Source organism: Sinohyriopsis cumingii, chromosome 14, assembly GCF_028554795.1.
Source record: "Sinohyriopsis cumingii isolate HCF-2022 chromosome 14, ASM2855479v2, whole genome shotgun sequence".
NCBI classification, from domain to species: domain Eukaryota; kingdom Metazoa; phylum Mollusca; class Bivalvia; order Unionida; family Unionidae; genus Sinohyriopsis; species Sinohyriopsis cumingii.
Window position 1 is genome coordinate 124,638,929 of NC_142974.1, and position 14,742 is coordinate 124,653,670.

Below are 14,742 nucleotides of genomic sequence, written 5' to 3' on the forward strand. Positions count from 1 at the left end.
ATCACAGCTTTCCAGGAAACAAGACTAGCTGAAACAGGTTCAGTGTGTGTAACCAACTACATCTTATGCTGACTTGAAATGAGGGCTAACAAACACTGAAGATGGCAAGAATTTTGCAGGCAATAATGCGTTGATGAAGAAGTTCAAGAAACTAATAGCAATATCTGAGTGTATGATCTCCCTTCACTTGTCTTAGTTGGAAGCTTTGTTAGGCATCAGTTCCTATGCTCCAACCTTGTACATATTCACAGAAGACAGGGACTGCTTATGTTATATTTTACCTGACATCATTGAGTGTGCACCACAGGCAAGAAGCTTATTCTCTTTGGTGACTTTATTGCAAGAGTTGAATCAGACCACTGATCATGTTCATTATTTCTTGGATAGTGGTGTCAGCATGATTAATGAAAATGGCTTAAGGTTACTTGAATTTTGCACTCACAAGCAGTTTTGCATCACCAGCAAATTGGGGGGAAGGGGAAAGATTGACATAAGATGTTGTGGCGCCACACAAAGTCCAGTCATTTGTATCAACTTGACCTGCTTATTGCCAGGAGACATAACATTTCCTGTGAACTTCACATGTACACCTATCACATTGCAGACTATGACACCAACCACTCACTTAACAACAGACTCTGAGTGTAGCCTGTAAGCTAGATGAGTCCAGACATGAAGGCCTACTTCAAATGAATATATTTAACATGAAAGACAATTGCAGTTCTCAGCCCACTGAGCAGATTATGCCACAAGAAGGCCTTAAATGGAATACAGATTGTGCCACAAGAAGGCCTTCAAGGGAATGCTGATGAAGTCTCGAATGCACTGAGTTCAGTCAAGTATGAGTCAGCTATCACCACAGTTTGTAAAGACATGATGGAAAATAAAGACTGGCTTGAGACCAGCAAGTCAGTAAAAATGGTACCATTGATAGAGGCAAAGAATGCAGCCTGCCTAGTGCCTCGAACATAACTTAAACCCAAGATTATACTTCTGGCTTTCAAATTGGCAAAAAGTGCAGTGCATATGAAAGGCAGTTTATGGTTAAATATGTTTGCATAAAAACAATTGTCTACATTTAATGTTTTAACATAAATTATAAATTGGGAGTGGAAGTGAAAGCATCTTAAGTGTCTTGTCCAACCATTATGCATGATATTTTAACACTGCATCTAATTGTAATTTAATTGATTTATAATCATGATTGGGGAGGTAGGGACTGGGAAGTGGGGCTGGGTATAATAATTATGTACTGACCAAACATTGTACATATATATTTTTGAATACTGTTTATAAGTTTAGAGTAAATTGATTTATCTGCATTGATTTGTTTAATAGAACATTTGATTTACAGGGCTGGATTAGAAGGGTGTATTTTATTTTCAGCATAGAAACAATGTTTATAACTATCTAAAAAATTTATGTTTGTATATATGTCTGTCCAATTATTTCACTTAATTCATACAAAATTGTTGATATTAGGTAAAATCGTTCCCATAAGCTAATGTTTTTGTTATTATTTAATGCATGTCCACCTCTAAATAAAATTTGTCTTCATCTACATATTTATACATGTATCATGACATTGTATGAGAAAGTATTCTTGATTTTTATCCATGATATCTGGTCCATGCTGAATGGCCATGGTAGTGAATTTAGCCTCGAACTTTATGGGTCTTATGTGAGAGGACTAACAGAACAACCACCCACACAAAATGTTGAGACTAAATCAATCAAGTTCAGTGTATTATTAAAGCATGTTGACGCAGAAACATGTTATTATTATAATTAAGAAATATCAGTGTTAGGAAATGAGTGAGACATTTTTGGTAGCTTGTAGGGTAAACAACAAAATTGTCCAAAAGTAATGCATGTTTTTATCATCAGACAACATTTAGAAATATTTGGACAAATGTCTATTCACCATTCACAAGCTTATCATTGTATAAATGCATTATATGTAATGCTACCTGCCATTCTTATAAAGGAGATTTATTGTCTCATACTTAATGTGAATTGTCTTATATTTCTAGTATTATTGTCGTAAACGTGGTCAGAAATACTTAAGGAAACTCCGATCTTATCTAAGAGACAAACCAGCCATCATTCACTTGGTTGATAAGGACTTTGCCATTGACAACTCAGTTGTTGACAGAACATTAGAGAAGTTGAAGAGGAAAATTGTTGATGTGGCCTCTCAGCAGCCCTACTGGGGAGAGGAGATACCCACTCGGTGGTTTCTCTTGGAACATCAGCTGATAAGGCTCAGGGATGCTGGAAAGAAGGTATACATTTAAATGCATGGTTACCATTTATATGAAACCCTTGGATTATATTTCCTTAATGAATGATTTTGAATTGTCATATTGTTCAAGACAACTGTAATATAATTTTGAATCAGTGTAATTTGTATCCCATTAGTCCAGTGTGGCAAGTGGCTTTAAAATCTTGAAACATAAACCTTATTAGAGATAATCCGTCCATAACATCAGCTTCTCTAAAGCTGTTACTTCGTTATCACCAACAACAACAACAAATATCTTGCCAGTTTTATCAGAGAAGTGACAACTCTTAGGTTAATGAAATTTTGTTTTGGCTGAATGGATAAGTATTTTTAGAAGTAGGTGTCCACCCTTGTGCGTGCATACATTAAAATGTCCAGCACAATCTTTGGATATATATGATCACTATTCTGTCAAGCATTCATAATTTCAAATTGGTTTGAAATGAGCATGGTTTTCCTAATGTCAATTGATTAGCAGATTTTTCTAAATAGCTGATTGCTGATCTTAGTTAATAGTATCCCAGTTCCATTATTTTCTCTATTAATTACATTTTTTAACTGAAACATATGCAGCTGTCATGTTATCCTCATATATAGGCCAAATGAATGTAACATTATTTTATTCATACTGTATATTCAGAAACTTACAATAATTTGTCTTCAACTTTTTCGTTGTGTTGAGATGTGTGTCTGTGTCTGAAATGTTAAACCAGATGCCTTCTTCAGACATTGTTGAAACATGTAAACAAGATAAGCTCTTTCGGCATTTATTTTTTGTTTCATTTTAAGATTTAGGGTATTATAGATTCTTTGCTGCCTCTTAACACATCATATAATTCATGTTTCATCAGTTGTTTTTACCTCCATTTAAGCATGACCCAACTCCAAATTTTTGATAATCTATTCTTGGACATTATGCACTTTAAGTCTTAGCTCTCCACATTATATGCTAGAAGTTCTTCTGGAATGACATATTATATATCATCCATATGCACAAATTATCAAAATTCCTAAACTAAACAGAGGTTATACTTAAATATTCATCCCATGGTTTAGTTGGCCACAGGTGAAAATGCTACTAATTGGACATTCATTATGTCCACGACAGCCCACATCCTGAAAATATTATAACAATGGCTAAGTGGATGTTCATGTCACCATCAGGTTATCACCAGAAGATTGTCCCTACATGAAATTGTTGGCACTTAGCCAGACAGTGGACATATTGAACATCTTCTTAACGGTATTCCTGAATGGTAGTTATGATCACATTAGTGAAACAGTTTTCACTTAGAATTACTAAGTCTAGTTGGTCCTGAATGAAAATTGTGTTGATGTGACATAGGATATAACCAGCAAAACTTTCGTTTTGAAAATCTTGTCACTACTTCTATATATACAAAGTCATATCAATATGGAGTTTTCAAAAGAAAACTTCATATGATATCTAGCTTTTGTCCAAAATGAAAATGGTGTTGCCTGGAAAGCCATTATGAGAACATCATGTAAAAAGTGTGATTATTTCAGATCCTTTTGAATTGTGATATATTGTTGTTCATAATGGAAAGTCATGCTGATACTATATCAAATATGACCGTCAGAGTGACCATCTTGAAAATCTTGTTATGACTAATTATGTCCATCTAAATGAAAAATGATATCAACAAGGGTTTCTGTGGTAGACTTTGTATGGAATCTAGTTGGTCTTGAGTGAATATTGTGCCGATCTGACATCCAGAATGGTCCCCAGTACCCATCTAAAGAATATTATTATTGTTGCTCCTCCTAGATGGAAAGTCGTATCAACATTTTATGATGTCTTATTGCATCAAAATAAAAATGGTGTCACTCTAACACTCAATATGGGCACCATGGAATCCATCTTGAAAATCATGGTATTGCTACTCCTAAATAGAAAGTCGGTTTGACCTTGCATTTCACCAGAAGACGACTGGTAATAGTCATAAATAGTTGGTCTTAAATGATACTGGTGCCAATCTGACCTCAAATGTGTATCCCTTGGCAGCAGGCTTGTTGCTACTCATAAATGGAGTATTTGCCAAAGACTACTGGCAGGAATTAATGGTGATATCAACATGGGGTATTTACCAAACAAGGGGCCAGGTTTCCATGGGGCAGGGAAAACACAAGGCTCAATGTTCATTGCATATTTTGTAGTTGTTTCATTCCAAGAAATTCGATATGACATTTTAAACTTTAAAAAAAAAATTTGTTTTGTCAAACAACTTATCAGTATTTTCTGTCAGAAATGTACATGAAAATTTCATTCAGTGTCAAAAGACATAAAAACTACAGGTCTTGGGAACCGAATCATGCATCCAACATTATGATATCCATCAACTCATAGAGCAAACTATGCATTTTAATAAATGTAATTTGCCACTGCTGTTTGTCATGTGTTGGCTATTCAATTTCTGTCTTACAGAAGACGCAAGTATATTTAAAAAAAAAAAAAAAACCTTCAAATGTGAAGCAACATGTTTTGATCAGCAGCTAAGTGGTGCAAGCTCTCTTTCCACTCTATGGTTTCAATGCATGAATAATTAAAATTTCTGTGAATTAACTATGCTTTCTGCCATGTTATGGGGCCCCGGGTGGCCGAGTGGTCTAAAACGCTCACCGTTCTGGATCACTGCCATCTCACCTCTGTCTGCGTGGATTTGAGTCCAAGGATTGTCTAGCATGGGTACGTGGGAAAGCCTGCCAGTAGCTTCTCGTGGGTCTGTGGTTCTTCCTTGGGTTTTCCATGGTTCTTCCTCTACCAATTATACTGGCCGCAATGTATAGCCTATCATGTGCTCAAAAATGGCATTAAACCCGAGAACAACAACAACAACTGCCATGTTATTGCTTACATGAGTTAGGTTATCAGGCCATGTTGTAAGTTCACGTAGGTATTGGCAAGGTCATTTATGTAACCTGCAGTGTACGCATACAGTTGTTGCAGAACAAATTATTGAAGTGATAAAGCAAAGTGATCAAGCAAGCTGTAATCTCACTTGGATATAGGCAAGGTTGAATAAGAAAATCAACTTGAATATTGGCTAGGTAAAATTTTGGATATCTATGTCTTCACAATTATTGGCAAGGTCAAAATAAGATACCTTTATCTATTTGAATATTGGCAAGATCAAATTAGATTACATGCCATAATGGCAGTTTAAAGCAGATAAAAAAGAAACTATTCATAAATTCAGTAAAATTAGTCACATTAAGAGCTTTGACAACTTGTAATTGCAGGTGATTTCTCGCAGTACTGTGGAAGAGTTAAACAAGGAAGGAACTGTACAAATAAAAGACGGTGAAGAATTGGATCTGTTTCTTAAATATCTGCATGAAACAGGAACAATCATCTACTTCAGGTGAGATTATAAGAAAGGTAACAGTCTTGTAGAATTGTATTATACTTTTATGTTATGATGGTAGTTTCAATGTTGCAGGTGCTGTGTTGACAAGTTGCAAGTATCAAACCTGCTGACCTGTACAGTTACTAAAATTACCCTTGACCTATGGACTTGATGAAAAATGGAAAATTATATGAAAGTAAAATTGTTATGTAATCTGATATTTTCTTGTTTGGATTTAATCTGTATTTGGATTTTATTCGATTTTATGTGGTGTTTGCCAGGGTACCAAGTTTAATTTATAGGAATATCTAAGAAGCATTTCATCGCTCCATGTTTTTCATACAAAATGTCATACAAAATGTTTGTATGATCAAACTGTTGCTTATAGCATTTTTCAAGATTTGGAATTTAATGAAAATATATTGTAAGTGAAAGGGACAATTGGACTTACAGAAAAAGATTCAAACAATCAGCACAGACTTGTAAAAGGAATATTCCAATTTCATGGGAAAACGTGCAGGAAGGTCAACACTTATGTATATTGGGCATCATGCTATGCTGCCTTGAGTATGCCATATGGCAGGAGATAGAATTGTCTCTGCCATGTGAAATTTACATAACAAAACTGATTACATGAGGATGAGAGACCTAGGAAAAAACCACTGAGCTTCATGGGGTTTGGAACTGCAGATTTAGAAAATATACTGGACGTAGCTATGGTCAAATTGTATTTTAAAAGCTTTTTTAGTTGAACATATTGTTTACCTTGGCTGCATCAAATTACACTTAATGTTTCAAATATAGCTGAAAATTGATCTGACTTGTGGAGAAATACAGAACGTCTTACAGAATAGGTTTTGTTAGGGTTAGCAGATCTCCACAGTGCATTGATTATTTTAAACACCATTCATGTACTCAAGTGCTCTGATTGAAGAATTTAATCCTATAACATCAACAGAACATCCTTAACGAGTTTTGTAACTTAAAACCTCACAAGATATGTTGTGATGTCACAATGGACCTTAAGAAAGGAATCCTTTAACACCATACATGGTTAGATTTAATACATCCACTGTAATTGCAGAAAGAGCATATTTTTGTTGCTGCCAATCTATATATCTGCAAATCTTTTTGAGAAAAAGCATAAATCTTATCAATTTATAGTTGTACTCTATGTCTCAGAGTTCAGACATCTATTTCAAACTCTTTTACCAATGCATACATGCTATACAATTTAGAGTCGTATTACCCAATGGTTCTGTACATCAGTTCTAAATCCATGTATGAGAAAAAGCATAAAAGCTGTCCAGTTTAGAGCTCTACTGTATACCTCAGAGTTATATACATCCAGTGCCATGATTAAGGCCTTCCAGGGCTCAAAAAATTTAAAATGTTATGGTGCTCCCCACTCCAATAAAATGTGAAACCCCAAAAACACACTATGAAAAGCTAAAAAGGTGGGAAAATACCAGTGTTGCCATCATTCCAATTCAAAATACTTATACATTCAGATCAAATTGGTCATATATTATTCATTCAATTTTATCATGAACAGTTAATTTAAATTTGTTCTGGTGCTCTATGCATGTGCTTAGTGTACTTAATGTGTAATCCGGCCCTTTGCTTGTCAACTTGTGATCAAAATTTAGAGCTGTACTATATACCTTAGAGTTCTGTTCCAAATCCCATTTTGAGTAAAAGCATAAAAGCTATCTAATTTAGAGCTGCACTGTATATATTGTAGTTTTGTCCTAAATCCCATTTTTTATCAAAAGTATATAGCTCTCTAGTTTAAAGCCATGTAATCTTACCCACTTTCTCATGGTAATACGTAAAGGACCTGATTCAATTCTCAGTCCATTTTAACAATTTTTAGTGTATTTTTTATCTTTTTTTATATAAACTTCTGATCTGCCAACCCTTATAATTTTGCTGTAAGTCTTACAGAAATGGTCCTTAAGATACTGACCTACTGAATAAAAGCACACCTTACGAAAATATGATCGACTGCAGTAAAATTCGGATACTGGTCTCTCCATGTTTAAATCAGACCAAGGTTTTAATATTAGATTCAGTGGAATTATTCAGGGAGCCAAACCAACTTTAGCAAAGTACCCAGATGCTTTAAACCATGCATGTTTTGTGATGCAAATCATGTGCATAATCAAGCTGCTTATTTTATTTTCTAAAATTGGCATCCAGCAAGCAACATGTCTTGAGGAAAGGGACAATAAACCTCTTATAAGATTTAATAGAACAGAAGAATACAAGGGAAATATTCAGATTCGTGGGGGGGGGGGAGTCAGGAATGGCAACAATTATGTTTAGTGGACAACATGTGTTGAGTTGAGTATGTCACATGGCAGGAAATATGACTGCCATCGTCATGGCCCATAACATTTTGTTTTAAAGGTTTACATCAAATTGAGAGATATCAAGAGCTTTGTAAGGTTTGGAATTTCAGTTTATGAAACTGTACTGGATGTAATAAATGTTCAAATAAACTTTACTAATGTTTGAGTTCAACACAATGTTAACTATCATTACGTCAATCTTGAATCAAATTTCTAGACCTTTAAATGCATGTTTTCCAGCTTTGCAATAGCCGTTCATGATATTTTGTTATGCCTTTCTGAAAACTGATCCAACTTAGGGGAAAAAAATTGACTGTCTTACTGAGAAGTTTTTATTAGGGTTTGCAGATCTGAGATGTTTGACAAAGACTAGCAGGATTAAATGTAAGCTTTGTGCTTTATACTATTTTTGGTATATATGTATTAATATGCCAGTTACCTAATTAAAATTTTTGGCCATTTCAGCAGCTTGTCAATGTGCTTACACATTTTACAGTAATTTTAGTCATTGACATTGTTTGACAATTATCACACAAAAGCTACACACTTCCTAATGAAAAGCGTGGATAGTCCAAGGAACTTGATCACTTTCCAGCAGTTCATGGCTCATCCTTTGGTTCCTGATGGTGTCGAACTAAACCTCTTTTAGCAAGTTTGGTTGGGAATTCCGGTTGATAGTTGGATCTTTTCTATCATAAGATAGGGTTACTGGCTTCTATTCCAGGATCACTCTTCCCTAGTAAAGGTCACTTCACCAGGTAAATCAGGCCCAATTAAAGTAAGAGCTATATTTCCTTCTCCAAAAGGGTGCAGTAAAAAGGGCTTCACTTACATCCTTTCCAGTTTATGCTCTTAGCAGCTTGGAAACCTCACAGGGACCCTTTGAATGCTCCAGATTCTCTGACTTGGGAATTCCACCATGATCTAAATTGGTGGGCTAATCATGACTGGCATCTGGCCGAAGTACCCATGCACCCCTGGAACTCACTTCTTACCAGTTCCCTGATGTATCAGATTCAGGGTGGATTGCTCACCTAGAGCTGGAGGGTCTGATTCTTCAAGGTGTAGGGTCTCAGGAAAAGAATATCCTCCACATCAACAGTTTGGAAATGAGGGTAGTGTTTTTATCCCTGCATGTGTGTATCCAGCTCATGAGAGGTCGCTGTGTGATGGTCTCTTCCCAAAACAGCTTCAGATGGGATATTCATTTGAGTGTACTACATTCCAGGCAAGATGTACCTTTTGACAGACAGTCTGTCAAGAAAAGGGTCTCTCCATCAATCCCAAATTAATGTGTACTACCTCCCGTAATAAGCAATGAAACTATATATATATATATATATATATATATATATATATATATATATATATATATATATATATATATATATATATATATATATATATGTGACGCTTCCATGTACCAATTTTGATAATGAGTTCAAAATGCTAAGCATACAGAGGCCTTTTTGCTTACAATTGCAGTTAATTAGAACTCCATTTTGAATGAAAAGCCCACAATATGCCCATATAACCAACAAGTATACAAATTCTTAGACTTCTCCTTATGCATGGTGCACCTGAAATATGCATGTTTGTAATAATGAACCCTGTCTGTTTGGGGGTCAAATTGGCAGATGCTACAGTGACTGAAAGAAAAAGCAAATTTGTTCTGCTCAATAACTTGAGTTCTTTATACTGCAGATAACAGTCTTTGTGCTTGACTTTCTCTTGACATAAGGATGATACCTATAATAAACAATTTTCATGGCAAAAGGTCAAACGTATGGGTTTCTTTGACTTCAAGAATAGTATGGTTTATGCACAAAGACATGAGTACATAAGTTCTACACCAGTATCTGGACCAGACTTTGTGGATCTCTGCAGGTGTTTTAAGGATGAAGCCTCAACTTTTGGGGTCAAAAGGTCAAATATCAAATCTCTGCACAATGATACAGCTAATTATGGACATATAGGACAACTAAGTGCTTGCCGTAGATAGAATATTAAGTTCATGTTTATGTATGACATGTGATTTAATAATTTTATGGAATTGTATATTCAAAAGTAGCTGCAATGAATTGAAATTATTTTTACTCAGACAATAAAGCATAAAAAGCATTTAAAGTTTTGAATATTTGTATTTATCAGAAAAAATCACACACATTTAGTTACTTGCTCCAAAATAAACAATTGTCAGAACTGAAAACTATATTCAAGTATGTATTTATGTATGTATGTATGTATGTATGTACATACATAAGTATGAATGTATGCACATGTGTATGTATGTATGTGTGTATGTACGTATATTTAGATGGCTGTATTATGGATGGATGTATGTATGGTTGATTATTATTTATTTTCTTTCAGAAAAATGCAAGGCAGAAACAAAAGAGCAAAAATTAACTAGCTTACTGTCTTAAGCATGAATCTTATAAAAAAGAAATTAATCATTACTTAATTTCAAATCAAGTGATATACTGTTATTTTTCTACAACAGAAATGAGTTAGTACTTCATTTTAAATAATGTAAAATGATTCAGTTTTTAACCAATAGAAAAGAGTCATTACCTAATTCCAGATACTATTATCTTTCAGCATGGAAGTATTGCGGGAGAATATTGTTTTGGACCCAAAGTGGTTGATTGATGCCCTGAAACTCCTCATTAATGCTCATCCTAACCTACCAGAAAGTACCCTGGACAATGGCACCCAATCAAACGGCCCCGCTGATAGTTCCATCACGCAGAAATGGTCTGACTTCAAGGAGAAAGGAATTCTTACCCCAGAGCTTGTCGGTTTGTCTTGCTTTCTTGTTGACTGGTTTAAAGTATGTGTCTCCTTTTTATCCCCTCACCAATGAAGTTGTGAGGGGAAGATAACATTTGTTATGTATTTGTTCATTCTCAATGTCTCAAATTACTTGTCACGTACACTCATTAAAATTGGCATGTGTAAGACAGCCATACTTGAACATGTACAAAATGTATGGTGTTCTGGGTAGAATGGTTCTACCAGTATCACTTAATATCAATATATCTTAATATCACCTCATTTAAAAATACATGAAATAAAAAAGATTTGAAGGCCAAATCACTTATAAGTAATTTTTAACAGATGAATAAGGTAGTGAGCTTGCCAGATAAGAAGCATATGACTGTTGTTTTAATAAAGAAATGGGTACTAGAGAATACCCACTCTTCCACCAAATTTGCGAAAGGTGAGTCGGTAATCTGAATGTGTGCTTGGGCCCATACTCACTGAAAATCCCGACACAGCTCACCTGTCACAACTGGTTACAGACGCATTTCTGTAATCTATTCCAAAAAGTTTATGTTGTTCGAGAGCACAGTTGTTCATGCACTTGTGGAAAACTCATAAAACTGTTTGTAATTTAACCTGTCACGTTTTCAAAAAATTATGTCCTATAAAGAAGTTCAGGTTGATTTCAGCCCAAAGCAGATTGCAAAAATCAAAAGTGTGACATGAAACTAATACTGGGTTACAATAAGGCTTTCACCAATGAAGTTAACTGGAAATGTCCCTGTTTGATGGATGAAAACACAACTTGATCAGCTTTATCCGGCCAAACATTACAACAACTCCGTGATATTGAACATTTTTTAAGTCAAATGTAATTCAACTACAGAAGATCCATGGGATATTTTCATTTGTCACAACAATTCAGCCATTGTTAGAAGCTGCAGATTCGGCAGTTGTAAAAGCAGTTACGTTAAGGGCTGTCAGATATGCATCTAAGACGACTCTTATAAAAGCGGCGAGAGGTTGCAATAAAAAAGGGAAGATCTTCGATTATTAAGAATGACTTGTAAAATACCTTCAGGCTGAGGTTTGTGATATTCAATAAGATTTGCAAAAGACCACACCATTAGCAACTCTTAATTTGCTTGCTAGAGGAAAATATATCATTTCCTACTTGTCTTTATGAACGATGAATTTTGAGCCAACCATTCTGGACTCAAGATTCCCCTCCATTAGGAAACCAGCAATATTAGCCTGGATTCACCAACAGGACCTGGAAGTCATTGGGTTGCATGCGTGATAACGGCTCAACCTTTTTTACATTTTGACTCCTATGGGCTTGCACCACCACTTAAAGTTCTTGATCATTTACCCATGGCGGCAGATGGAAACTGCTGTTTTATTTAGCTCTGACATTACAAACTTGGTTAGACAGACAAATTTGTACTCATCTTGTTTTTGAAGCATTGCATGCACTCAAGTATTCACAAACATCACATGCATCTTTGAATTGTCAATTAGAAAGTGTGCTTAATAGTATAAAAATTGTATTTACCAATGTTACTGAGCCAAACTTGGTGCTGGTGTAGATTTGCCACAAAAGCATATTTGAATGAGTTTACACGTTATTGCTGATTTTGACCCAGCAGAGATTTTGTTGTTTGAGCATGAAACTGGAAACGTTAAAACAGCTAACATGGAGATTCAAGCAGGTGTTGTAAAGCTGCAAGGCGATATTGCGAGAAGCCAGCCTGAAATCAATGAAAACGGGGATTAGGAAACTCTGGTATATTAATTGTGTTTATTAAGAATTACATTGATCTGGCAGAGGAAAACGATATTTGGATGCAGAAATTGCATAGTTGCGCATCATTATGGATTGCCAGTAATCAGTGAAATATTAGCCACAGCAGTCAGCTTCGAGACATTTAAAATTGAAGTTGTTGTATATATTTAAGAACTGAATGTCTTAACGATGCACAAGGTTGGATCACATCTTATTCATTTCATCATGGATGAGGTATGATACAAATATTAGTACATAATATTCCACTCTACCAGCACACATACCAAATACCAGTGAACATGTTACAAAATTCTAGAATATCTTCAACATATTTATGCAGTATCAGTACAATTACTTACTGGAGATGAAATTCAGAACGCAGTATTTATCCAGAAGCTCACGTAACCATCTCTGATGTTTCTGTTCAAGATTATATTAATTATTACTTGTCAGTGATGAAATTTGACTTTGGTGATGAAGTTGCAGAATTTATCAACTGTGATGGATCAGCTAACCAGTGACACTAGCATTGATAGCAATATTGTTCCACTTGCCAATGAACCAGACCCTTGTATACACTTAATAAATCATTTTAAAGGCCAAACAAGAAATTGACTGCTGGAGCCACCCTGATGTACAGATACCAAGTTAAATCCAGCTTGGAACCATCGCTTACAAGTCCATACTCATGCTAAGGACTTTTTCAGTGAGCGATGTTAACAGATTGTCCCAGATATGCGACAGGTTCTAACGGGCCCCATCCCTATTCAGCATCTGTTTGTGAGCATAGATGTAAATCTATTCTTTAAAAAACAACCATTCAAACCAGGCTTGTTGATCTTTATTTCATGAACATAGAAGACCAAGTTTAAGCTCATCCGAAGTATCAAGGCACATCTAATAGCTTTGATCTAGATATTAAATTCACCATTGAAAAGGAAGAAAATAGCAAAGTATCTTTCTTGGACACAGTCAGAAACATTGACGGCACTTTGAAAATTAGGGTTTATCATAAACCTGTATATACCAACCAGTATATTGGCTTTGTCTAGCACTGTTCATTAGATCAAAAACTTGGGTTGGTCAGACTATTACATCATAAAGCCAAAATTGTTGCATCTGACCAAAAAGATTTAAAACAAGAAATAGATCATGGCAATGCTGCCCTCCAGAGGTGTCTTTATCTGGAATGGGCAATTAAGTTTTCCAACGGGCTGAACGCTAGCCCTAATTACAATACAAGGAAGAGTAGACCAACTGGGAGAATATATTCAAAAGGCAACATCATCCTACCATATGTAAAAGGGACTTCGGAATGTTTGAAATGCATTTTTCAATGACACAAAATTAATGTTTGTTTTAATCCGACTGGAACCTAAAGCAACTGTTAGTTCACAGTTAAGTTTTCACCAAAGTGTATGAAATGCAAGACCGTATTGGCATAAATGAAACCACCAGCAACTTTTGAGTACAAATATGGAATTGTTTGTAGTAAATTTGCAATCAGCAAAAACCAAGTAAATGTTTGCCAGTGTGTGTGCATATCTAGGTGCATTTATGATTGTAATTGTCATATTATAATATGATTGATGTGTGTACAAGTAGAGACAAAAAAGTGGTTTATTTGATTACTGATCTAGGTCCAAGTCTTCTGTTTCACATGACTCTCCTTGTATGGGTGCCTATTAGTAACTTTAACACCCAGACATGTGAGCATGATGTGAGGACAAATTCATGGAAGGTAGAAGGTTGTGACCTTTAGCAGTAGTAAAAATACAAAATTCTGTCTTAATTGCTTTAAATGAATATATTTTCAAATGTGTCTCACAACTTACATGTTATTTGACAGATAGATGTAATATTAGTTTATTGTTCATGTTATTAGAAGGATGCATGTAAAATTAGTTTCTTTCTTTTCACAGATGTTTTATGGACTAAGGATAAGCATCCAGAACTACATGCCCATAGAAATCACATCTTGTTAATAATGGAACAATTAAATATCATTGCTAAGCCGAGGTCATTTAGTGAGATTGGGGAGAAGGTCAGTTCATATGAATATTAGAGTTTTCTTCTTTTGTGCAAATTTTCCATGTAAATGTTAAATATGCATTTCAAAAAGATTTTTGTCTTTCTATAAATAAACATTATAAATATTTTTTTAATCAAACTCAACTGAAAATC

General features: G+C 35.0%; 1 protein-coding gene across 1 annotated transcript in view; it reads left to right on the forward strand.

Annotated features, from left to right (window-relative positions):
* Positions 1–14,742, forward strand: part of LOC149784772 (uncharacterized) — a 160,573-nt gene that overhangs the window by 123,178 nt on the left and 22,653 nt on the right. The window contains exons 16-19 of the mRNA XM_089932789.1: positions 2,034–2,285; positions 5,546–5,667; positions 10,608–10,807; positions 14,481–14,602. Of these exons, the coding sequence (XP_089788915.1) occupies positions 2,034–2,285; positions 5,546–5,667; positions 10,608–10,807; positions 14,481–14,602 (696 nt within the window). The remainder of the gene's footprint in view (positions 1–2,033; positions 2,286–5,545; positions 5,668–10,607; positions 10,808–14,480; positions 14,603–14,742) is intronic.